Source organism: Paralichthys olivaceus, chromosome 4 (genome assembly GCF_024713975.1).
Source record: "Paralichthys olivaceus isolate ysfri-2021 chromosome 4, ASM2471397v2, whole genome shotgun sequence".
NCBI classification, from domain to species: domain Eukaryota; kingdom Metazoa; phylum Chordata; class Actinopteri; order Pleuronectiformes; family Paralichthyidae; genus Paralichthys; species Paralichthys olivaceus.
In genome coordinates, this window is record NC_091096.1 from 16,276,492 (window position 1) to 16,302,063 (window position 25,572).

Below are 25,572 nucleotides of genomic sequence, written 5' to 3' on the forward strand. Positions count from 1 at the left end.
TCACATATACAGAGGAATTGAGAACTTTTCTGAATAAAGTGAGCAAAGACATGTAATACTGAGAGGACAGATAGACAGAGAGCGAGAGAGAGAGAGAGAGAGAGAGAGAGAGAGAGAGAGAGAGAGAGAGGGGAGGAGAACAGATGGAGAGAAGGAGATTATTATCATGGCATCCTGCAGCTTTTTCAGAAAACGACTCATTCAGTAAACCTTCCTCGTCTACCTCAACTCGCTCGAAATCCACATTTAACCTCAAACAACCAACTGCTCCTGTGGATGGTGTGTGAGTGTATGAATGTGAGTGTGTTTTTGTGTGTGTGTGTGTGTGTGTGTGTGGTGAAGATACTGAAGTGTCCACACCTCAACTTCCTCATCATACCTTTCAGTCCCTTCTCAATTTCGCCCCACTTTACCCCCTCTATCTCATATTTTAGTTTTCTCCCCTGCTCTCCCTCCCTCTCTGCCCTGGAGCCAGTCATTTAGGGATCGCTCGTTGATGGGGAGCGTGACCGAGCTCTATGTCCGGGATTAGCCCGCCATCCTCCGCCTGTGGACTCAGTGGAGCAAACGCAGACACGGATGTTGGCTCAAAACCAAGGGCGGCTGCAACTACATATGCAGCTGAGATGTCTTATCCCTTCTTTTGAGTCAAACTTTCTTTAACCAGCCAGGTCAACTATGAACAAACTCCTATTAGGGATGACAACCTGGCAATAGCATTGAGTATGGGACAGGGAATTGAGGATGGAATAAACTGTTTGTGTTTTTTTTTTAATTTTGCATTCTTTTCAGACTCTAAAGGCAAAAATGTGGCAAGAAGGTAAGCCAAGGTCACGTTCTCATATGTTGTTACTATGGCTTATTGAATATTTCTAAGCCATGAATGTGTCAATATCAATATAAAATAACAAAAAGAAAGAAAAAGGCAAGCTGGAGAGGGGTCTCTCTGGAGCTGCACTGAACTGTGAAAGAGCCAAGGCATGGGCTGTGTATCCAGGAGATGGAAACCTAATACATACAACTACACATACACACATCAAAAATACAGATAGATACATACATACATACTCATAACAAATGAAACACACATCCCGAGATGCTGCTGCACACCCACACGTGCATTCATCTGTACAGATGCACAGCCGTGCTTAAACAAAAGCACACACCTGCACACAGCAGGTCTGTCTGACACCAGTGACCCAGGGAGGGAGGGAGGAACAAAGGGAGGGAAAAAAGGCACAAGCGGGGTAAAGTAAGAAAGAGAGGCGAGGTTTAGATTGGTTTAAGGGCATAAAGGTAGGGGAGTTCCAGGGGCCCTATGCTGTTTCCAGACGGTCCCAGTGTAGACTGCAGACTTCAGACAGCTGAATCCCTGGAGCCCCCGGGGCAGCATGGAAGCCACAGATGTTCTCAGGGAGCTCAGAGTCGAAGGCTCGGTTAGAAGAGGGAGCGTAGGAGGTAAAGGTGCATTGTGGGAATGAAAAGAAGAAGCAGGGAAAAGCTCCAGAGTATAATTCCTTGAGTTCCTCGAATTCTACTGAACAAGTCTGCTAAGACACGTGGCATTGAAATTATTCACCTTTTTACAATGAATGTAATGAAATAAATACCAAACAATACTGGGGCTGTTTTATGTCTTACTGACTTTTTAAATTTTAGCAGTAAAAACTCAGACAGGCAAACTTGTACACTGTTTTTTATCATATAAGAGTTCAGGATAAATCATGTTTCAAGGCATCTTAAGTTAAAAAAAGAACATTAAACAAAATAAATGTCAGGACATTTTACCTCGTAGAAGGGTTTGGGGTCAGCCCAGTTGTGACTCTCTGCATCGTGAAGAATGCACAAAGTGCAGACCTGGACACAATAGCTGGTCAGCTGGTTTTTCAAGGCATCTACTGTTTCTTGGTACTTCTGTATAGGCAGTAAGGTCAGGGGTCTAGGCACAGAAGAAATATATTTTTTGAATTATATATAAAATCGATATCATATAAAGAAACAAAGCACAGATGGGTTAATGGGTCGACTGTTTATTCAGGAAGCTATCAAACAAACGTGAGCTGAAATGATTCGATGAAAGAGCCGCTGATTTATTGTGAAAGTTTAGTGTGACATTTCATATCCTTTAAATCTGCCTGCCTTGATACTTTCCAGAGAGAAGCGAGAGTTTAACAGGGGTGCAAGGGGGCTTACAACCAGGGGGACTGAATGGTGGAGAGAGGAAAAACGTGCTTTATGACGAGAGGGGGCACAGTGCAGGTGGAGGGGTCCACGGGGCCAGAGGTGGGACAAATGGGGCAGAGAGGGCACCAGAGATGCCTTTAGAGGGGGATCCGCAGAGAGCAGAGGTTACGGGGGTATTATGAGGCATAAAAACTCACCAGATGTAGACATAACATGGGTGTCATTATCACCTGTCAATCATTTCCACCATTTTTTCTACTTTGGGGACCCCTCCTCTTGATCTCAATTGTACATTTTCCTTTAAATTTTTAAAAACCTTTCAGAAACGTTCAGTTTTCTGTACATGTTTGGACTCACATACTTTGGATATCTCTTTTACCTATCGATTCTTTAGTTCAGTGCTTATTAAATAAATATTATATGAAGTGTATATGGATAGAAGTGCAAAACCATTGAAGAATATAAATTACTGAAGTTACTGAAGGAACTGATATTCAGACTGTGGCACAAGTATTTGCAATGCACATCAGGTTATCTGTTGAGGTGGCCATCTCTACAGTTATAAAAATTGACAACCATTTTTTGTTCTTTTTAATTTGACCAATGACCCATCTGTTAATATGCAGGAGGCAGAATCTGTGATGTATACTGCAGCCAGTCACCTGGTGGAGATTGAGGCACTTTGGCGACATCGTCCATATTTACATATAGTCGATGGTTTACACTGTACATCAGTGAATGTGGTTCCATTTAGTATTTTCTCTGTGATTCTAGCACATTACAAGCCTTTTATTAAATTAAACTGTGGAGCAAAATCAGGCTTAGACTATAGATGCTCAGATGGACAGACAGACACATTTTGCAGATATCAATCGCATAATAAGCACATAATATACCACTCCTCTCCCATTCCATAATAACAACAAACATATGTCGTCCTTACACTTTAGCTGCAGTAGTATTTGGATCTTTCAGCCTGCTGTGGTAGTGCTCCAGTCTTTGGTGCAAATAAATGCAAGAGGCCAGCAGAGCGGGCAGGTTCTTCACAGGCGCAGAAGATGGAACCGCCAGGGCCCTCTCCTGCAGACGGCCCAATACGGCGAAAGCCGCCCTTCCACATGCCTCCACAAAGCTGGATCGCACCTCCAAGAGAGAGCTGTCTCTGCAGGCTGCTGCCAAGGGTAGTAAGGCGTCCAACTCGGCCACGATCGTTCCACAAAACTGAAGGGTGAAATAAGGGAAGATGATCTCAGCAACAGAGGGAAAATCTTTCAGTAAGAAGAAAAATGGACAGAAAACCCACCAGCAAGGAGTTATTAGATGTAAATAATGGAACCTTTGCAAGGAGACAACTGAATGTCAAGGTTTCAGTATTTCACATGGATCTTTCCCTCACACTGTGCAAGCCATTACAGCTGAAATTCTGTGCAATTGCAGAATACAGATGTCTAAAACAAACATGCCCTCCACATAAACTTTGCTGCTGAACATGCATTATTGGTATCAGGTCAAATAAAACCTTTACTTTGGAGGAAGCTTCAGCACTTGTCTTACTTTATAGCATCACGTTAACCACATTCAAGCAGAAAACTACGAAGAGGTGGGGTGTCAGACTTGCTGAGAGGAAAGAAACAGAAAAGGTCAGGCAAAGGTTAGAAAGTAAGAGAGAGAAGGAGTTAGGGAGAGAGAGAGAGAGATAGATGTTTCAGCAATGTAAAAGGCCTACATCTTATTCTATAAACTGCCGGAGCAACAACCAAGACTTTTATCCACATTTGTCCTGAGGAGAGGCCTTTAGGGACAGGGCTGCCTGCACCTTGCTCTCTCTCCAGGGGTTGGGAGAGTGGCTGATCAAGGCGTATTAAGATAGCTGAGTGTGTGAGCTCGCAGAGACGCAGATAAGCAGTCTGGGTATTAGCCGGCACTTACTAAACATTGAAATCTTAATTTTTCAATTAATACAATGATAACACTGTGTGAATCAGCATGGTTGACACAATACTGCACTGATAGTTTAGACAATTGCGCAAAGGTGGCACTAGACTACGTATGACATTATGCAGACTTTTCTTCCACAAAGCAAGTCCCCATAAGATAAATCATTAAGGTTTCAGGTGAAAACATGCTTTAAGGTCAGGTTTAGGTTAAATGAATGTTAGGTTAAGGTTAAGATTAGGTTAAGGTGAGGTTAAGGTTAGATGAAATTTGGTTAAGGTTAAGATTAGGTTAAGGTTAGGTTAAGGTTAGGTGGTAGTGCAATAGTTTTAACACATATTCTGCAGACTGCAGAGAACAAGGCTCACATAAAGACACACACACACACCTTGAACACCACTGCCTCCGCTGCCTCATGTGCTTCTTATTGACATTGCATTGAGCCCATGTGAAAGACGATCAGGCAAGTGCCAGGGAGTCACACATGTGTCTGAGTTTAAATCCAAATTTATACAGCTATACATGTGAGTTATGTGTCAGGCAGATTCTTAAAGATCTCCTTAAATCTCCTTCAAACAAAGCATATTTTCCATACTCCCTGTTGAGCCAGGTCACGCTGAAGAAAAAAAAAACATCACCATAACTCAGAAACCTTGATGCCAGTTTAATCGATCAATCAATCACATCATGTATTACTTGTGTCTAGAATCACGCACTCTATTACTTGACTTAATGTGGAGCGGACTGGAAAGTTCGACATACTGTCAGATCAAGGCTCTGGCGTGTGTACACAATTGACAATCTCACAATCTCTTTACACAATTTTCCCCCAGAAAAAAGCTCCCAGTGTGGTTAGAAGGCCTGGGAACAATGGCCGTTTGGACAATTAAGTCAATATCTGACTGCATGTAGTCGTTAGGAGCTTAGCTTTGAGAGAGGGAGCGAGAGAAGGCAGAGGCAGACAAAACGCAGCAGCATTAAGGGTGATGGAGAGAGCCTGGAGAAGTATCTCATACACGTACAGTGTTGGCATTGGCGTGCACGCACGCACACACACACGCACACATAGTGAGCAGACAGTCATCCTCACATACACACTCACATAAAAAACAAACCGCACGCTGAAGTCAGACTGAAACCTTAACTAGCTAAGATCAAAGCCTGGAAACCCACCAGGACTATTGCAGCAAGGTGAAAGAGATTGTATGAAGTTTTTAAGTGCTCGAGAAGCCTGTTTGTGTGTGTGCTGAATTCGGAGCAGACAGACAAGTGCAGAGCTGAACACGCAGGTGAGGGCTTCAGCGTAGTCTGAATACAGAAGAGGCACTTCTGTTGCTGTAATAGAGAGCTCGCATCAAGGTTAGAGGGGCCCACCCAAACAAGTAGAGTTCAATTCCAGGTTCTGACAGGAGGGCGAGTTCCAGCTGCTGAACGCAGGGTATTTGGCATTCAGCACGCATCTGACTGCCAATGAAAAAAAAGTGCACTATCTAAAGTACTCTGATGGATGAACAGTATCATGGCAGCCTGCATATGTATAGTAATACAGACAGTGAAGTGGGTTCACGTGAAAAAAAGGGGGGATTGAGGTATGAACATATGAATATAAATGAGTGAAATATTGATCCATCATAATGCCTTTAAACCAGCCATATTTCACGCTCACATCTTGTACAGTAATTTGCTCTCTGCTCAAACACCGGGGCTAGTGTCAAAAAAGGACAGGGGAGGGGGGAAATACATATATAATATCTCACGGCCTTGTCTTGGATGTCTGTCTGGCTCGGTGTTATTGAATGCAAATGCATGCATGTATAACCTTTGGGCTGAAAGGCCCTCATCTTTAAAGCGTTGACCTACACGTAAATATGTTGTAGAGGTTCTGAGCACAGACAAATTCTGACACTCGTTAGTAATGAAAGCCACAACGACTGTCAGTGTAAGGAGCTGGAGGAGAGAGGAGAGAGCAGGAGGAGGAGGAGGAGGAAGAGAGAAGTAGTAATAAGAGTCTGCACAGTGTGAAGTGTAGAGGAGAGGTGTGGGTAGCAGAGGAGTTGAGAGGAAGATGGAGGAATGTGATTGAACAAGAGTTTGAGGGAGAATCAGGAGTAGATGTTTGCTGGTTTTTCAGAAATAATTAAATTAGCAGGAGGATTTAGGGCATTTTCACACCTGAAAGTCTGGACCATCGTCCGAACCAAGGTTCATGTCTTTGTTGCATTGTTTACATTTGATCTGGTTAGTTTTGGTTTCACATTCAAGACATTTGTATGAGTTACATCCTGTCGTCATCACCTTACTTGACATGAATTGGTTTGTAGAAGAAGAGCGTGTGTATTCGCTAACTTTGTACATCGGAAAAAAGTAGTCTTTCTGTTTGAACTGAGAAAATGAATTAACTGCTATGTTAATTCCATTGCAACTGTAACATCTTTATGGTATTACTACCAGCCTCGGTCCAGAGGCCACCTCTTTTGGATGGACCAAATTTAGTTTGGCCTGTTATTTTGGTTCGGCCTATATTTAAAAGAATGATGGTCTGGACCAAGCAAGGTAAGTGTGAAAGAAAAAAACAAAATGGTGTCATTTCAAAAATCTCAAACACTAGAGATCCTTAGAAGAGTTAGAGCACTAAGCCTGGTCTCACATCAGACACTGGACTTTCTCCTGAGAAAAGTCCATCTATGGTGTCTACTTCACCTCCCCCTGCCTTTTCCCAGGCCCTCTCTTCTCATGGCTCCTCTCACACTATCCCTTCTTTATCCTCTTCTCTACTCTCCCCTCTTTGCCTTTGTGATTCATCCTCTGTATACATCTGTATCATCTGTATACCCTATATACCTTCCACTATTCAGCGCCCTTCTCTACACACCATCTCATAATAACACCCTTACTGGTTCTTGGTTTCCTCCTGTCTCTCCTTTGTCCCCGGAGTCCTCCCCTTTAAGTAATACTGATGACTCTTCCCAAGGCCCTTTCTGATCCAGAGTGTCAACTGTGTCGAGCCCAAATCATTTGGACTTTCTATTATCGAGGGTGCTTTCCTTTGGGGCTACAAAAACCATTAATCTCCCCGGGTCTGGTTGGTGTGTGTAGACCTGCATTGTTCAGTCGGGTGGATAAAGGAGGATGAATAGAACAGAGACAGCAGAGTGTATGGTAAAACATGCTCAGGCACATAATATATAAGAGTTAGACCTATAGAGGGTTTCTAAAATCGGTGCAATATCCCCAAATTCTTTTTGTCCTATTTTTGTGATTTTATAAAACTTTGAATCAGAAAAAATAAAGACTAAAGCAGTAAACTATACAAACAGTACTTGCTGAGTTCACAAATGCTCCTCATGCTACAGTGGTCATCTGGAATCTGTCTTTACTAAACCATCTTATGGCATCTTTACTATCTGTGGGCAGTAGTTGTAGTCACAAGTTAATCCTTGTTATCTAATGCTGTGAAATAATGAGGAGGCGTATTAAACCATCTTAATTAACTCAGATCTGCTCCATGAAGAAAAAAATCCTAAAGTCCTTTTAACAGCTTGATCCAAGTAACAACTCACTCTAATGACCGGTCAAAATCTGATTATTTCCGAGCATGGAAACACAACTTGATAAATCCTCTAATTTACTGTCTACTGCAAACTTCAGACCTGAAAATTGGGATGAAATCCATCATTAAAACATCACTGCAAATCAGGAAGAGACAAAGGTAAGCTGATGCACTTTCAATAAAAAGGGCACCCCGGCTAAATTCTAGCAGCAATACCACATTCCTATGTGTTTTTTATTTTGGTATAAAGCCTACTGCTTTGTTCCATAGGGATTACAGTTGGTACCTTTGTGGGGAAAAGTAAAAGAATAGGTCACATGTGTTTTCCCTTTTGTTTCTGTATAACCTGCAAGAAGATTCAGTTTCCAGGCTCCTCACTGTGAAGCCCTCAGACAGTGTTGACCCACCTGTCAATAATTTAACTCATGTATTGTGCCTCTTCTGGAGTGCATTTGTGTGTTTGTAATGCACCATGAAGAAATCCTGCTCAGAGCCATGTCATCAATCAGATCTGTTCAATATTAGATCAACTATCCCACTTTATGCCTAAGAGTACCTTGGCAATCATTTTGGGGCTCTCCCTCTCTGAGTGTGTGTAGTAGGAGTGCTCTGTGAGAGGTGTGTTGCCTGCCGTGTTGGCATTGTGTCCAGTTGTGCGACACAGGGTGAGCGAGGTGTGTCCTGAGGAGTATAAGGCCTCTTCCTGCTGTAGACTCTTGGCACAAACATCATCCAGCACCACTTTGACACAATGCTCCATGTGAGGGACCAGCCCCTGAAATGCTGACCTCCAGTTAAACTCCAGCACCTGTGCCTGAAAAACAGGAGACGAGCCAACAGCAAATTACTGTCTGAGTGCTGCAAGTTATGAAATCGAATAGATGTGATAGAAATAGATACTTTCTCTCAGGCTGGAAAGGAGCATATGTAAAAAGACTCACCTCTGTTGTGTGGAGTGTTTCTGCGTTGGATTTCCTGCCATCTGTTGTCGTGTCTGAATCCTCTTTACTCTTCTTCAAGATGCCTGAATGGCCGATAAATATTTTTAATGGAAAACGCTCTGCAATACATCTTAAAAGACATTAAACAGGAACAGTTCCTGGTCAAGCTTTCATTTCATCTCAGTGAAATCCCACTAGGGAACTATAATTATACAGAAGATATCCCAATTTGAAAATGAAATACTATGTGGTGGGTGTCCGTAGCATCCTCCAAATCTATGCATTATTTAGCACAACTATTTCCATATCACACATAATTTGCTGTATGATCTTATGTGTTAAAACCCCTGCGTGAATGCCAAGTTCGGTTACATGAAAGCGAGCGTGTTTAACTCAGAGCCAGATATGGGTCACACTAACCCCCACCCCACCCCACCGCCCACCAGGCGATTGAGACACAGTGACCAGCATATGAGTGCACATGCCTTAGAGGGAGCAGAAACAGGCAGTAAATGCTAATGGTGACGACTTTATAAGTCTAAATTTGGGGCTTAGAGTTGATTTGAACCCAGATAGGATCAACTGCATATGGGGTAATTCCATGAGGGAAGATTGTGTGGATGTGTGTGTGTGTGGGTGGGTGGGTGGGGGGGATGCAGGGGAGTAGGGGGGGTTGGATGTGAAGACAAGCATACAGGATGTTGGGTTGGGTTGCAATTAAAAAGCGTGAAACATCAAGGCCGCAGTTTCCTAATCAGAAGGCGAAGAGTAAGACCCCAGGCGAGGCAATTTACCCGAACAAGACTACATGGAATGGAAGAAGGAGGAAGCAGCAAGCGCATCACTTTTTGACCTTTAAGCCCATCTGATGAATTTCTGGTAATTAAGCTGTTTGATTGCCTGGAATTAATGATTTGGATAACTGCCCTTTAAAGGCTGTTTACCTCTCTGTAAATTGAGCCTTTCTGCAAGTCTTGTTTTTGTAAATGTAACCTTTATGGAAATTACTCCATGCACCAAAAGCTTTCATTTAACATCTCTGCGATGGCAGTTCAAAGTAGGGAGAGGAAAAAGGGGATGCTAAAGGCTTACATAACACCAAAGATAATTCCCAACTCAAACGGCACATTTCTTCAGACGCAACTCCGATGTGTTGCTGGAATAAGTAACAATGTGTGTGTGTGTGTGTGTGTGTGCGTGTGTGTTTGAGACAGGCATGACTACAGACAGTTTTTAAATTCCGAGGTCCCCCCCACCGTATCCCCAACAAACTGATAGAATAAAGTCTATATTTTAGTAATTATTTGAACTATATACATATTATCATTTAAATATTATGGATTAATATGTGTTTCAAAATATTCACCAAACTCAGGGAAGCACTAAATATACTTTTGACCAAACAATAGTGAATTTTAGGGATATTGGTCTCAATCATATTAATTCAGGCTTTAGAATCTCTGCCACTAAATTCAGAGAAAGAAATGCAGATAGCTCACTGTCACTGTCCTCTGTGGGAGCTACAACCCGTATTGCATGTCTGCTGTGCATAAACACGTGTGTTTGGGGTGGATTCGTACCTTTTACACAGGGAGCGTCTCCTGTACAGTTAATGGAGATAGTGTTAGTGACCAGCTCCTTCACATTGCTCTCAAACCCCAGCAGAGTGCAGGCCAGCTGGGTTAACGCCCTCAACTGGTGGGAGGTTAGACTGAAGCTCCTATTCTTCATGGGGAGCTCCATTGGAGCTGTGAAGAGAGAAACAAAAAAAAAATTGATCGTAAAAGGGGAAAGAGACTAAATAAACTGAGCATGTGCTCGTGCATATGTGTCTGACAGAGAGAGACAGTTGAGTAAAGCAACAGTCTCATGAAAATAGGTTTTCAACCCAACCTCCCAACCTACATGCACTCATCAGAAAACACCCCCATGCCGAAGCCTTGCCTCGCACGACACCTTTTATAAATATCGACCCATTCATGTTTTCCCAATACACAGCATAAACAAAAGAGACAGTGAAAAAATATGCAAAACTTTGCTCCCTGAGAAGTCACACATGCACATTCTTCTCTCCCGGCACAAAACTTTTCTCCCCCTAACCCGCCGATGACCCTCTCGGCAAATATGGATTTCCCATTTTGGAGGCTGCCAAAGCCATCACCCAGGGGATGTTCCGCATTAAGCTGGAGAATGGGCGGCTGGGAGATGCGTTGCCATACTTCCAGACACATGCACAAATACTTTTGTGTGTCCGCTTAAATGAGCTCCTCCACTGCAAAAGCATTTGGGAATGGATGAACTCGGTATTAGCCTTGACTCTGAAAGCACAGAGATGATTGAGCGTTGAGAGGGAGAGAAAGAGGAGTGGGGCCCGTTTCCAATAATTGTAACATTATTGCCTCTGGATCCTAATGTAATTTTGCCATATTGTTAAACAAAATCTGACAATATGACAACACACTGTCCCCAAGGATGCCTGGTTTAATCATGCATGAGGCTCGACTCGGTGTGTGTGTTGGCTCTCGTGCATATTTACATGAGTGTTTGTGAGTGTGAGTCGATGAGTTGCTGTGTGTTTGGGTTTGTCGAATGATCTCACACGTGTTTATGTGCATGTTATGCCGGTCATTATAAATAACTTGATTTGTAGGAGACACTTTCACACACATTTGCACATGTCAGTCTTGCTGGATAATTGCCACACTGCAACCAGACTCTGTGGTCACCATGGAATATGTTCTGACCTTAAGTTTGTTTGTGTTTGCAAGTCTATGTGCATACATGTATTTATGTGTATGCTAAGTGTGTGTGTGTGTGTGTGTGTGTGTGGCATGTATGTAATCACATGCGAATAGTTGTGTAATTATTTGGTGTGTGGTAAAATGTTTGTCCATGCATCTGTGCGTATGTGCGTGTGTAATTAAGCTGCATGAGTCCACAGCTCGGCACCTCCTCTGTAATGGGGTCCAGTGGGAGACTGTGTCCTCGATCACCTCATGTTGCATGTTTACATGCATGACCTGGCTGACACCCACATGCCAGCCTCTCTCTCTCCAGCTTGCACATTGACCCACGCACCCACCACCGATCACATCTATTTCTGAAGTCACTGGCAAATCAGCAGAGCTTTCCGTGCCTAAATGCAGGGGCAAACTAAAGCTGTCAACAACTCAAGAGTAAACAGCCTAAACCGGATAAGACACATTCGAGGGGGAGCTGCTGGATTCTCTAAAAGGCTATCACTGTAAAAAGCAACCCTCCCCACCTTCTGTGGGGCATTCATCTGAGCACAGCCACCATTAACCACCACTTCATCTGGAGCATCAGCCTTTGCAGAGCATCATCTCTGTGTGTCTTCTCCCTCCCCATTCATCCTATTCATTCCCTCAACCTGTGACCCCATGACTGGTTCACTGGCACATTAAGTCACACTCTAAGTAGTTGCACATGACCTTGATGTTTAGCAATGCCTCAGCCTCTCATCAAGCTCTGCTGCCCGAGCTATATATGTATTTATAGTCACCTCACAAGCCAAATAGCCTTATAGCCATAGCAGTGTAGTACACAGCCATCTAAACCTCATTATACCTTTGTCACAACAGTGAGGCCAAATGGAGGCTCTCATAGCCAGTTGATGGAGAGGGTGTGCTTAAAAGCACCCAGGTGTGTCATATAGCATAGAGCAGAGCATGTCTCATGGAGCGGCATGAGGGAGGGCACTAGCAGGCAGGAGAGTTCACCCAAAGGTCAGTGTACTGAGAATCAATAAAGGAGGCCTGGTGCTGAAAGCCAGGCAAAAACGATGTGTGAAATTATATAAGAGCTGCTCCATATGACATTACAGTGGGAGGATGTTCTTATAAACAAAAAGAAAATCAATGGTTAGCCACATCGCTGTGATAACCACAAAGCAGTATGAATCTTATCAGTCGCCCTCAAAGCAAACAAGCATGTCACACAATGTAAAAAAATAAAATAAAATGTGTGAAATAGAAAAACGTATATATGTGTGCGGGCGGGCTTTGCATTTCATACGGAGCAGAACCATAAAAAAAGAATGTCTGAAAATACCAAACTCTGCGGGTCTACAGTGGCCAGTTTCACTTTGTAGCTTTTAACAATCACAACAATGCAACACAAAAGGGGAAAAAAACAAACAGAGCAGGTATTTTTGGCAAGCCATCAGTTTTCTCCTTGTCTGTCTCTCCTGTGGGTTCCACCATCAGCTCCACAGCACACACACACACACACACACACACACACACTGCTCTTGACTGGCAGGGAACAGAGAGATAGGCGAGAGAGGAGGAGATCTAGGGGAAGGGAAAGGGGTGGTGGTTAGGGATGAAAACATGAGGAAGAGAGGGAGGGAAGGAGAGGGAGGGGCGGGATAAGGGAATTCCCTTAGCAGTTGTTATTGATTCCGGTGTTTACGGGCGAATAGTTTAGTGCCGTTTACAAAACAGAACAGATGCAGCCAGTGAGCAAAAAGGTAAACAATTGCTGTGTGGCGGGCTGCCAAATCCCCAGTCTGATGTATTAAACTCGTGGTGAAGAGCATTTCCCCTTTGGCTGCACTTATTGCCACTTCATTTCCTCCTCACTCACATACACACTCTCTCTTTCTTGTTCTCTGTCTCTCTCTCTTCTCCGTTGTTCCCTCGTTTATCTGTAGAGGAAGAAGAAAAAAAAGTAGAAGGGCGTATAGGGCGCTTTTTGTCGTCTGGCCATTTTCTGTCCTTCTCTGACCCAGGAGGCCCAGTTCTTCCTAACAGAGCCATTAGTAGGGGGAATTGCATGTGTCTGACATGGCCGAAAACCAATTATTAGACACTTTCTACCAAATGATGCCCAAGTCTTTTGGGAATGGGCAATCATGCAATAATTTAGCCACTGATTTAATTTCTCTCCGGCACAGCATCTCTCCCCCTCTCATCCTCTGTCCCACGTTTTCCTCTCTGTCTCTCATTCTGTCTCTCTGTAGTGTAAATCAGACCTTCAGAGGGCTGCTCTGACTCATACCCGTCTGGCCTCCAGCAGGCCTATCTTATCATGTGATCACAATATGGGAAGTTTACTGTGTTCTTGCAGACGTGTGTTGTACAGCGACCTCTCGGTTGATGTAGGCATTTAATTACATTAGATCCAGAGAGTAAAGGGATGAAGGAATTCAGAAGGCAAGTAATTTTAGAAGACACTTAACACATATTGCATGAAACACATGAAACTGAAATTGAAACTGAAAGTAAATAAAGTTTTTAAGTGTTGGTTTATCTCTGTCCTGGAAGCTACATTTGAAAAGTTATTGTGGATGAAGATCTATTTGATTCAGTCTCAAAGAGATTTATTTAGACAATAATCTAACCAGTTGGAAATACAACCATGTTTGTTCGGATAAAATCTTTACAAGAATCCTAAAATTCCATTTAATTTCACAAAAGACTGATAAATTATGTGATGCAACTACTTAAATTTCTATCCAAATCCACAAAAACATTCGAATGTATTCTTCCAACGATTATTACCTCCACCAATGAGGTTATGCTTCCGTCCACAGACCAGGGAAGAACCCTTTAGATAAGGGGTGTGGATCCAGGTAAAGGGGGAGATCCAGGGAAATATCAGACATATTAATGATCTATGACCTGAATACAATTTTGTGCAGATCCCACAACTACCTTTTTTCCCATTAGAGCTGGACAGACGTGTTGTATTGTTTGGCCTTGGCAGAGGTATGCACTCTACTGAGTTCCATTCTAGTGTCTTATTTTTAGTGCTGGCACGTGTATTCATTAATTTGTTTAAAGGTCCAGTGTGTAAGAATTAGGTGAAAGGGAACTATTGGCAGTAATTTAATGTAGAATAATCCTCATGATGTTTTCACTAGTTCGTTTCATCTAAATTGTATGAATTATAGTTTTCTTTACCCTTGAAAAAGCCATTTATATTTAAATACTTTATATTTACATGGAGAGGGTCCTCTCTACGGAGGTCGCCATGTTTTTTACATTAGTCCAGACTAAGAGTTTTTATCAACTATAACAACTGAAGGCTGCCACAGGTTCTTTGTCATGGGGAGGGTGAGGTGAGGCTGCAACATGCAACTTCAACACTAGATATCACTAAATTCTACACACTGTACCTTTAACTCTCCAAAACAGTAGGAGATTTATTTCACGTGTGTAACAATGTCATACAAACAATGGACATTCTACCTCCTTGTTAAACCTGGTGTTGACGATGCAACTCAACTGCTGTCGGTGCAGTTCGATATTCAGGTATAGGCTAATATCAGCTGATGTGGCCTGAATCTTCAAACTTGAGATTTGGAATAGAAGAGGATCAAGTACTGACCCTTGTGGGACTCTACATGGCACAGTGACCTGACTGGACACTAAATAGCCAAATTAACTCAAATGTTCATACAAAGAAGTTCTGCATCGATAGAACACAAAACATGACTCACCATAACTCTCCTGGAAGTTTCACCTACAGTGGCTACTATGGGCTGCCAGAGATCGCCATTGATACAGATGTTAAACACTATAAACACACTTGAAGCTTCAAAAGGGTTGGTCAATACAAATTTGTGTAGCTGTGCATATGTGTACTTGTGCACCACTTCATCCTTATTACGAGGCTTTAGGCCGTGAGTGTACTGCTATGGCTCTTGAGCACTTCTGTGTGTTTCTTTTTTTCATCTCATAGGGTGTCAAGCAGGGTCGTGCGGTCGTGTGGGTGCCTTCGGGTACTTCTGTGCATGTTTGTGTAAGTATGTGGGTGGAAGGATGCTATGAGCCACTGTGGACCGCCTGCCAGGCCCTGTGACAGCTGGGGTCCTCTTCGTCAGTTGCGGCCCACTGCTCACTCAGACAGCCTTATTATGGGAGGCCTCCTGCTGTGATTTCCCAACACACACTCTGACACGTGCATGCACCCATACACACACACACACACAAACCACCCAAGCCCCAGTCTCTTGTGGCCCTATCCCTGGGTGCTGTCCAACCAGTCCACAGCAGGGGCCACCTGCCCTTCAAAGAAGGGGAAACTAGCATTATTTGATATCTCAATTAAGTTGCCTTCCTAAGGAGGAGGTGTAGCTGTGATTGTGGTGTTTTTGTGGTGACAGAGAATCAGGACAAGCTTTCTCCTGCTTTATATTTGTTTCTCTATTCTCCTCTGTGTCTGTCTTTGTTTCTGGCTCTCTTTGTTGTGAAAATTGCAGTGACAGTGTGATGAGGTTAAGATTTCCTTCCTCCGCATACTTGAACCAAGCAGCCTGGCTGAAGAACACGGAGGAATGTATTGTCTTGATGGGAGCATTTCATTAAAACCCACTTGTTTAGTGTCCTTGTTCGCATTATTGTTTTCAAGCCCTAGGCGAATCACACTTACTCTTCATCAGTGCTGGCTGCTCTCAATAAGCAAGCCATTTTTGTATACGCTTTCTCAATAGAAGGTGCCAGGAAAATGTTCATATCCTTGAGCTTTTCAAGAGTGATACACAAAAGCTATTGTGACCACTCGGAGGAAATGGGGGGAAAATAAATGGCACACATAATACCCATTCTCAAGGGCCATGAAACATATTCTTTTCTGCGATTTCATTGGAGCCACGATTTAGAGAAAATGAACACTGACACATACACACACATGAACGCAGCCAGAGAGCAAAGATCCAGTTCTTTTCATTAAGATTAGTAAACAACCACTTGCTCTGTGTGGTAACTTTCTTAAACAAGGCCTTATCAGCGTCCACAAGGACAGGAAGAGGGCGGCATGAAAAAGAATCATCCATAAACTGGAAGAATCCCGCCACATGTACACAGACACACACACACACAAACCCTCCTACCTTGCACATAATTACATGGCAGCATGCGGATGCACGTCCCTGGCTGACAGTGTGTATAAACTCAGGCAGAGATATGATCTAGTGAGGAGCTGCTCTTATTAAATATTAACAAACGCCATTCCCAAGTAGCCTCAATCCCCACAAGCACCTCCAATGCCAGTCAGAGCCTCAGCCTAGCTATCTCGCATCACTACAGAACCTCTCTCCCCGCTGAATAGGCTGCTGTGCTTTCTCTAAGAAAGAGTTCAAAGAGCCAGAAAGGGCGAGGGGGGGGGGGGGGGGGGGGGGGGGCGCAGTGGGGGTGAATGTGCTTGCTATACATGTTCTAACTCAATCCTTTTTTATCTATAGGGAGCTGCCGACGTCGTCATATGGGGAAATTAGTGGAAGTGGAATTCAAATCATTGCTATCAGAATAGGGCTGCAAAGTGTTTGAACAGAAACTCACAACCCTGACTTCACCCCTGTGGTCGATTGTTGGGGAATAAATTGTATGTGTGTATGCAGAGAAGTTGGAATGGAAGCTTTTGATGTCCCACAAAAACGCAGATCTCCCATGCATATGCAAATGACAGATGCCATATGGAAATTTAATGGCGCATTTTTAAAAGGGAGGTATTAAATGACTCTTGATCACACAATTTTCTGTGTAAGCCTGCAATTAGTGCACACACCAGCATCAACTCAAAGACAAATGGGCAGACATATGCACATGACACATGCTCAAAGGTGATTGAAAACACGTGCACACATGCACACCCAACCACAGAGCCAGTCACACAAGCGCAGGAAGAAAAAGGTAACATACTAAAAATGTGCAATAGCACATGGTTTTGGTAATGGTGGTTTGTCTGCTCTAGTGTCATCTCGTCCAACTTTATCCACATTCTGGTCAATAATTTGTGTTAACGGGAGCAATAACTGGCTTAAATGTGTAATTTGATAACTAATATGTAAGTATAACTAATATCATAAATGAAATATAATATAATAAACTAATACGACTAATACAGTTTTCATTTTTGAAGTTAGTCTTAAAGTTAGAGAGTCGGAAGATTGTGGAAAAGTATTGATGACCTTCAACATTTATTTTAGTGTAAGGGTGATGAAACTTTTTTAAATTTCAGTATTTTTATTTTATTTTGGCAAAACCCATCACACACTCTTATACACACAGAAACACACACACACACAGAAACACACACGGGGTAACATGCAGCATTGGCCCCACCACTCCCCTGCAGACTCAGTGAGGTGTGTCAGTGAGGTTTAAAGCCTGTATTGTTCCTGACCAGCCAACCTGTCGAGCGCACTCCCCAGTCTCACTGCTCACCCCATTACACTTGGAAAACTACAGGAAAATTGGAAAAAGACAAGAAAAGAAAAGGAGAGAGAAAGTGAACGCAGGCGGGATGGGGGAAAAAAAATGGGGGCGGTGGGGGTCGCGGAGTGGGGGCTGAGACCCTTCACATCTGTCTAGGTACAATGTCAGAGCCTACCTTTGAGTCTGAGGGGTTAAAAGAGGAGGCAGATCTCGCCATGAACGCTGTTAAATGGTTCAGTGGTTTGACAGTGGCTGATGCTACAGACAGTGCTGCTCCCCTGGGAGCCAGCACAGTCTCCCCGGCATGGCTCTTATCAAAATATACCTACCGCCTGCCTCTTGTGCAGAAATAAACAATAACCCAGCAGGGAGGGAGCGAAGGAGATCTAAAGAGTCATTGGATGCTCACAATCACTTTTTTTCAACCACTGTTATAATTGTCTTGACAATTATGGGCGTAACATATAGTATAGACAGTAAAGTGTGAAAGCAGATTATGCATTAATGTTCAAGCTTTGGCTCTTTAGGAGCCACGGGCGTTTGGGTGGTGGATATTCTTGAGCTGTTTTGGGGGGGGGGACTTAAAACATGAACAACACAAAAATGTAATCCCAGTTGTAGCCCTCAAAGCTGTGTTGCAGCTGATAGTCAAACACACACACATACACAAACACACACACACACGTAAAACCAGCACAGGCAAAACTGCTCCATTTTACGATCATTACACAGCACGGGTCCCCCGCTCCCTTTGGAGCCGTGTTCTGCCTCCGGTGCTACATTTGACGGTTTGTTGAGCGGCACGTAGGTGTGTAGCCTCCGCCACGTTACGTGATCAAACAGCCCAACTGACGCATGGCCAATTATCCTGGCTGCCTCCTCTCATCTCACGTTTAAGGAGAGGCAAAGTAAAAACCAGAGAGGGAGATGGAAAGAGAGAAATGGAGGGAGGGAGCGAGTGGAGGAAAAAAGAACCAAGGCTGGTGGTGTGTTTATCGAAGAATGGCAGATGTAAAAGCATTCCTCTCCCCGTTCCACAGGGAAGCTGACATGTGCACCATTTCTAAAAAAGTAAACAATGGCTCACGCACTTTTTTTCACTGTGAATCTTTACCCTCAGCAAGCCGTAAATAGGCCAATATGAAACAAACAAAGAATATGGGAGAAATTAAGTATCAAAAGTGACACAGCGTGTGAAGGTATGCGCTCGTCTCGAGTCTCAGTCTATAACATTGCTGCATGTTCCATCACAGTGACACAAATGGCAAATATTAAAAGTACTTTTTTATATTGTTCTTTTTTTCCTCTCAAATATTCATCCCACTGTGTAACAAGGTCAGGAGAAAGTTGAACCTTGCTTTAAGCCTTGTGCCAACTCTTTCTCAGCCCCCTGCTGTTCTTCCTACACGGCTTTATCACTGCTCAAAAGTAAGAGGAAGGTTGCGATTAATCAGTTTCCCTTCTGCACCTTAAGGTCATGGGGTTGTGTGAAGGTGCTGCTGCAGCTCTGCCCTTCTTATGCTTTGTTTTAAGAAACTTTATTTTGTAAAGAGGACAAAAAAAAACTAGGGTGGTCCACACTAAAATCATTGGCCAGGATGGGACAGTATATAGCCATAGGTTCAAGGTAAAGAAGTGAATTAACTGACTGTCGACAAACCGTGAACATACTGTAGCTTGGACCATTTTTGGGATGGGGGTCACCTCAGTCAAGAATGAAGTATACGGTAAATAGTGTTTAGAAGTAGTTTTAAAAGAAGCCGTGGCCCGGTAAATGCTGCTCTTCTCTTTTTGTTGGTGAAGAGGAAAGTGAGGCAGACAGGAAAGAGGGCAGTAAAAAGAAAGCAATTACAATGGGAAAAGCAGTTACTGACAATCACTTACAGAGGCCTTGGCTCTGGCTCAGATCACTGCACACTACAGTTGCAAAGTAGCAGAAAAGTAAAAATGGAGAGGAGAGGGAAAAAATCTTGACATTATTGAGAAAAAAAAAAGAGGAGAGACAAGAGAGTAGAAAGAGAAGGAAAGAAAACAGCAGTGAGGCACATCTACATGTAAAATCTGAAAAAGGAATCACTATCAGCTAAAAATATCCAAAAAGATCATCTTACCCACAGTTGCACGAGACCTGGCTGAATATTTTTTTATCTTGCTGCTGATCGTGGTGTTATCCCTCAGGGCCATCTCACACTCTCTCTCCACCAGGGAGGCCAGTTCTCGGGCCACGGTGCCGAAGTAAGCTGCGTTAAGGAAGCCGAGGATGGTGTGCGGTTCTGTTAGTCTCGAAAGGACTTGGAGCTCCTCAGTGAGCGCTTGAGTCAGAGCTGGGACCGCAGAGTGGAAGCCCAGAGCCAGTCTGTCAAAGCCGTGAGTCTCACCGCCTGGGCTGGAGCTCAGGGTCGAGTGCAGAATAACCTGCACAGATTGGCTTCTCAGGCCCTGGATGAATAAAATCAAAATGATACTGTCATCGTTAAATCCCTGTGACATACTGGTGCTGCAAATTGACAGTGTTCACCTGCAATTTAAGAAAACAGCTACATTCAGAGTTCATGTCTAAACCTATGATGGAAATTTGTAGTTAAACGCAAATTGTAATTTAATATAATTGATACATTTCTATAATATTTTAGATTTATTTGTTCCATGAATGCGTTTTCATATCTTCCAGTACCTGGTAATGTGTGAGCACTTCAGACTCAGGATAAAGACATAATAGCTGTTGCAGACACTGGACTCGTTCAGGGATGGAGAGAATAGATATTTGTCTGGGTCCAAGATGTTCTGGGCTGTGGGAAGACAGCCGGTCCAGCAGGTGGCAGCGTAAGTGGAGACGCACGTCATCCCATATCTCCTGGAACTTAAATAAATAATAAAATGAAGGGTAAGTTCAGAAATAAAGTAAAGAAACAACAATCCATTTAGGATTAGGATATGTGGTAGCTTCGTAGATTTTCATTTAAAATACATTCAGCTGCTGAATTACCGATTAAACATAGAGAGCTATCAAAATGTGTGTATTACCTCCAATGAAGCATCATCTCTGACCATGTGTACCAACGGGATGGAGGAGGCGGTCAGGTTAGGATGATGAGAGGAGGATGAGGAGGAAGAGGAAGGGATACGAGGGAAGGAGATGCCACGCTGGGAAGAGAGATGCAGCAGGAGCTGAAGTGTCACCTCCTCTCTCCCCTCTTCTTCAGATCGCAGGTACTGTTGCTGAAAGGAAGAGGAACAAGGAAGATAGAGAAAGAAAAAGTACCTCATGGTGAGTTTTTTAATCACAAATCACAACAATGCAGAGAATAAAGGGTCTTCAGAATATATTAACCAACTATGGGGATTTCTGTTTTGTTAATAAACAGGGTTGCAGATCAACTGATAGCTAAATGTTAATGATAGAATATGGTTGGAGTTAATTGGAGAATTGAGGATACTCAGTGATGTCAGCACACTGATAAAATCATTAACATCATCAACCACAATCAGTTATCAGTCTTCTAAATTTCTCATTTTAATGAAATATTTCTACAGTTTCATTATTTGTGAAATATCTAAAACAAAAAGCATTATTATCATCATCATCATCATCAGTGAGTGTTATCATATTACCAAAGCTCTGAGGAAGTCCATAAACTCTTCATGACCAGCGGTAATAGGCCTGACACAGTTGTTTATTCTGAGGTTGAACCACTGTAGGCACTCTGACGGGCTCGGCGGGCGCTCTCCTGTCCGGGAGTCTCCCATTTTGGCCTGGATCTCCTTCAGCTGCTGTTCAATGCTGAGGGGACAAGGTGAGTAAGTCTGAGAGTTATAAAAGAAGTAGAAAATAACTAAGCAAAAGTAAATGCTAACTTAGAAAACACAATAGTCTTTTTTTTTCAAGCTGATATTTAATCCTGACACCAACAGAAATCAGTAAAATGCAAAAAGCGATGGTCCATCCTCTAAACTCCCCCTTTCAGTGTCTGTAAAGATCTACTGGTTCCAGTGAGGAGACTGTTGAAAGATTAAGTGCACCCGAACCTACCCAGGTGCACAACACAGGAAACCAGTCACCCTCCAACCATGCTAACACACATACACCACGCTGAAGACAAACGCAGACCCGACACAGCACAACACATTTGGCTTTTCCCTCACTCTGTGTCGTGACAGATACCGGAGCATCAACAGTAATGAACACAGACGTCGATATATCAGTGTGTGAGTGCGTGCTAAGCATCTGGTGTGAAGTGGTGTTACAGGCATTGGCAGGCATCTGAGACGCACGCCTCTTGCCGTCTCACGTCTTACTCTTCCCTTTGACACACACACACACACAAACACAAACACACACACACACACACACACACACACACACACACACACACACACACACACAAATAACACAAACACAGCTCTTTTGATTTTAACAGACACTGCATCAGCTATTCCGTTTCCCCTGTAATATGACAGATTAGAAATGACATCTTTGGGCTCGACATGTTAAGTCATTTCCATGCAAATCTATGCATATATATTTATCGATGTAAGACTGTGTGTGTGTGTGTTTGTGGAGGGGGGGAGGGGGTTAACATACCTGCATAATTAAACATGTTATGGTGTTGTGAATGTTGCTTTTGTGTCCGTGGTTGACTTTGTGTTCATGGGTGTGTATTGTACACAATGTTGAATGAATTGCATAAATGTGTGTGTGTGGTGGTGCATTTTAACAATTAATAAATCGGACAATCTGCCGAAAAAAAGAAGACAATCAATAAATGATAGTTTGAACCTCATTGTACTTTTTTGACAGTTTTTGACTGCTGCTTATAACCAAGAACAATGTGTACTATATCTTCTCTTTAAACTGTACATTACAATACACCATGTCTCTTATGTTTACCTATTTTCTAATTATCAGTACGTGCAATAATTCTCTTGTCTGTTAACATCTTATTTATTTATTCAATATGTCTAATTTCATTCAGTTGCGTGCAATGTCCTAATGTCTGTTTATACCATATTCATCTTTTTATTCTTTTACTTATTATTACTTTTACTTTAGACGGCTTTTGGACCATCATAAACTACATTAATGAGCTGGATCCAATGTAATTGTGTTCTACTGCAAATAATCAATAGAAAATGCTAAATATTAATTAGTTACCATTACATCTCTGTCTCCCAAACGCGTGTGTGTGTGCATGAAGCCAAAGTGCCTTTTTTCTCCTCTGTCAGACAGCTCATCCCCAACTGCAGGTCTATAAACTGCCTCCTGCCTGCTCCTGGGCCATGAACGCATCCAGATGTCTTACAATGGCAACACATTAAATAACCGTTCAATCTGATACACTTTGGTTTCAGTGGGGGAAAAACGGGGAGGGATAAAATGTTATAGACTGTTTCAAACCACTATCCTCTAGATTGAACACCGCCTAATGCTATAGTGTTCTCTCCTTAAACTATTTCTTCCTCTTTAGGTCAAATGATGCATCTCACTTTACTCTCTTGACACCAACTTGCTGACAGAGAGAAACTCGGATTATACAGTGGGTGTGGGGTTTTTTTGTGAACCACAAGTGCAGAACCTTTAAAGGCCTTTGTCATTCATCATTCTTTTCACCTTACCTCGTGTGTGTGTTTCTGGATTACTATCCATGTTCATCTATTTCAACTTTGTAAAGGAAAGGTGATGACTTAAATGCTACATCCTTGCAACATGTTCGTCCAAAGCTCACATGCACTACCACTCACACATCTTCAGCAAGGCCCAAGCAGTGTGGTTCAGTGTTGATGATTGCATTGTGTGTAAATACACAATTTTAACAACACTGTTGGATGCTGGTTTGTTTGCGTAACCTCTGACTTGGTTTTGTTTAGAAGAATATATAAAATACTTTCCCAAATAAATGATTTAGTTTCTGTTTTATTTCTCTAAAAGTAAAACTTTCTTTCCCATTATTTAAAGACCACTCCGGATGAGAGGAAACATACATTTAAGAATAAAAGTAGAAGTAAGAAAAACTCTAAATTCAAATGTTAACATTGATTTCTGTCACGTGCCAGGTCTTGCAATGAAACCCTGCTGCGGAATAAATGACAGGAGAGAGCACTGTATGTGTGTTTATAGTGCGTCATAAACATGGATGTTCGTTCTGGGCTCCACCCCAGGACTTCACATAGACAGCAGGTTTCAAATGGGCTTCCATCTGTAGCGCACTTTTCACCGACTCTCTGAAGTTCATTAAAAACAGAAAATGTAGGTAGATATAAACTGTGTGGAGTCGAGGTCAGACTAAACTGCAGCTTCACAGGACATCCACCTTGTTAGCCAATGCAGGACTGAGATGGTTATTACTGCCGTTTCTGGGACTCAGTCTTGGCATATGTGAACACAACAGAAATAGAAGTAAAACCCATGTGAGGCCACAGAATGAAGCAGGGGGTAGAATGGCTCGAAGGCTGTTATACTCCTTCCACTTCCAATCATTTCACTCTTCAAAACAATGTACTCTAATGGCTACAGCAACATCACTCGCTTCAGATACATTTTCAAACCGTCTCCTCTCACACACACTTCCTCTTCCTCCCCACCGCGCCGGCCCCTTTCATCCTCTCTCCTCAAAACTCGTAGTTTCCCGATTTTCCTCTTCTTCACTCTCGCCTTTCAATTACACCTCCTTAGGGCTGTGCGCTGTAAGTTATAAAGTCAACGTGGATAGCCTGTGTCAAGGAGTCCATCCAGCTCTCTACAATGTTGCGACCTTTTGCCCGCCGGAGTGAAAGCTACCTGCAGCCTAATCAACTTGGCGGGATTAGCTCCGAACCTGATGACTTCCACTGCCAAACAGCTCAGACGCCGGGGAAAAGAGACAGAAAGGGAATGAGAGAAGAGGAGGGTAAAAATGGGTGGAAAACAGGCAGTCATGGAAAATAAAACCATTCAACTTTCCGTGTCAAGGCGACAATGGACCGACCCGTAATGGCAAAAATGGAGGAGAGGAAATCGACAAAGGATTCGTAGAATGAGAAAAGAGAGGAGAGGAAACTGGAAGGAAAGGATTCTGTAGGCCTCTCTGCAAACATGTCAATCATCTTACCCTAACTGACACACACACACACACACACACATTTTTTCTTTTGCTGCTAAAGTGAAATCTAATTGTTTTTCAGACTGGGCTAGCTAGACAGTCGACACCGCAACCGTGCTCCCCCCCAACCTTCACCACCGCTGAGAGAGAAAGGGAGCAACCGGAGGTCTTTTATTAGATATGATGGCACATTTCACAGCTCCCTGACTTACAGAAACCCAATCCCGCGATTAGTCAGCGCTTTGACGTTATCTTAAGTTCCTTGTCAGAATTAATTTAACGTGGGTGGGCTGCTGTGGGGCTGTCTGTCTGTCGCGCTCCGCTCCCCTCCGCTTGCCTGCAGGAGGCGGGGTGGTGGTTGGGGGTTGGAGGCAACAGGGGCAGGAAGATCCCTTTCAAATAAGCCCCAGCTCCAGTCGGTGCCAAACCAGCCGCCTGAGAACAAAATATCTCCCTCCATCAAAGGGCCCCATTCTGCGAGGGGGAAAAGGGAGTGAATGGGGCTTGAATGAACAGGCTGGAAACAGATCCCGTCCTGGCCCAGTCCATCACCCACTTAGTGCCCTCAGTCCCCCCCCAGCCACCCGGCCCAGCCAATGATACCGGAGAACCGATACAGCTGATATCCTAACTTAACACACGTGTCACGCACAGCTAAACACAAAATCAGCTACATACTGCAGGGCCTGTACAGAGCAGTATTT

The 25,572-nt window shown here is 43.2% G+C and overlaps 1 protein-coding gene across 2 annotated transcripts in view; it reads right to left on the bottom strand.

The window, feature by feature from the left end:
- kiaa0825 (KIAA0825 ortholog) overlaps positions 1-25,572 on the bottom strand; it is a 118,001-nt gene that overhangs the window by 84,949 nt on the left and 7,480 nt on the right. Inside the window, exons 3-11 of one of the 2 annotated variants that reach the window (XM_069523912.1) lie at positions 21,405-21,573; positions 20,817-21,011; positions 20,467-20,652; positions 19,904-20,231; positions 10,191-10,358; positions 8,611-8,693; positions 8,301-8,483; positions 3,128-3,405; positions 1,789-1,939 (exon numbers count right to left, since the gene is read on the bottom strand). In XM_069523912.1, the coding sequence (XP_069380013.1) occupies positions 1,789-1,939; positions 3,128-3,405; positions 8,301-8,483; positions 8,611-8,693; positions 10,191-10,358; positions 19,904-20,231; positions 20,467-20,652; positions 20,817-21,011; positions 21,405-21,573 (1,741 nt within the window). Of the gene's footprint in view, positions 1-1,788; positions 1,940-3,127; positions 3,406-8,225; positions 8,484-8,610; positions 8,694-10,190; positions 10,359-19,903; positions 20,232-20,466; positions 20,653-20,816; positions 21,012-21,404; positions 21,574-25,572 lie in introns of both variants that reach the window. The other variant, XM_020093598.2, reaches the window with a different exon arrangement.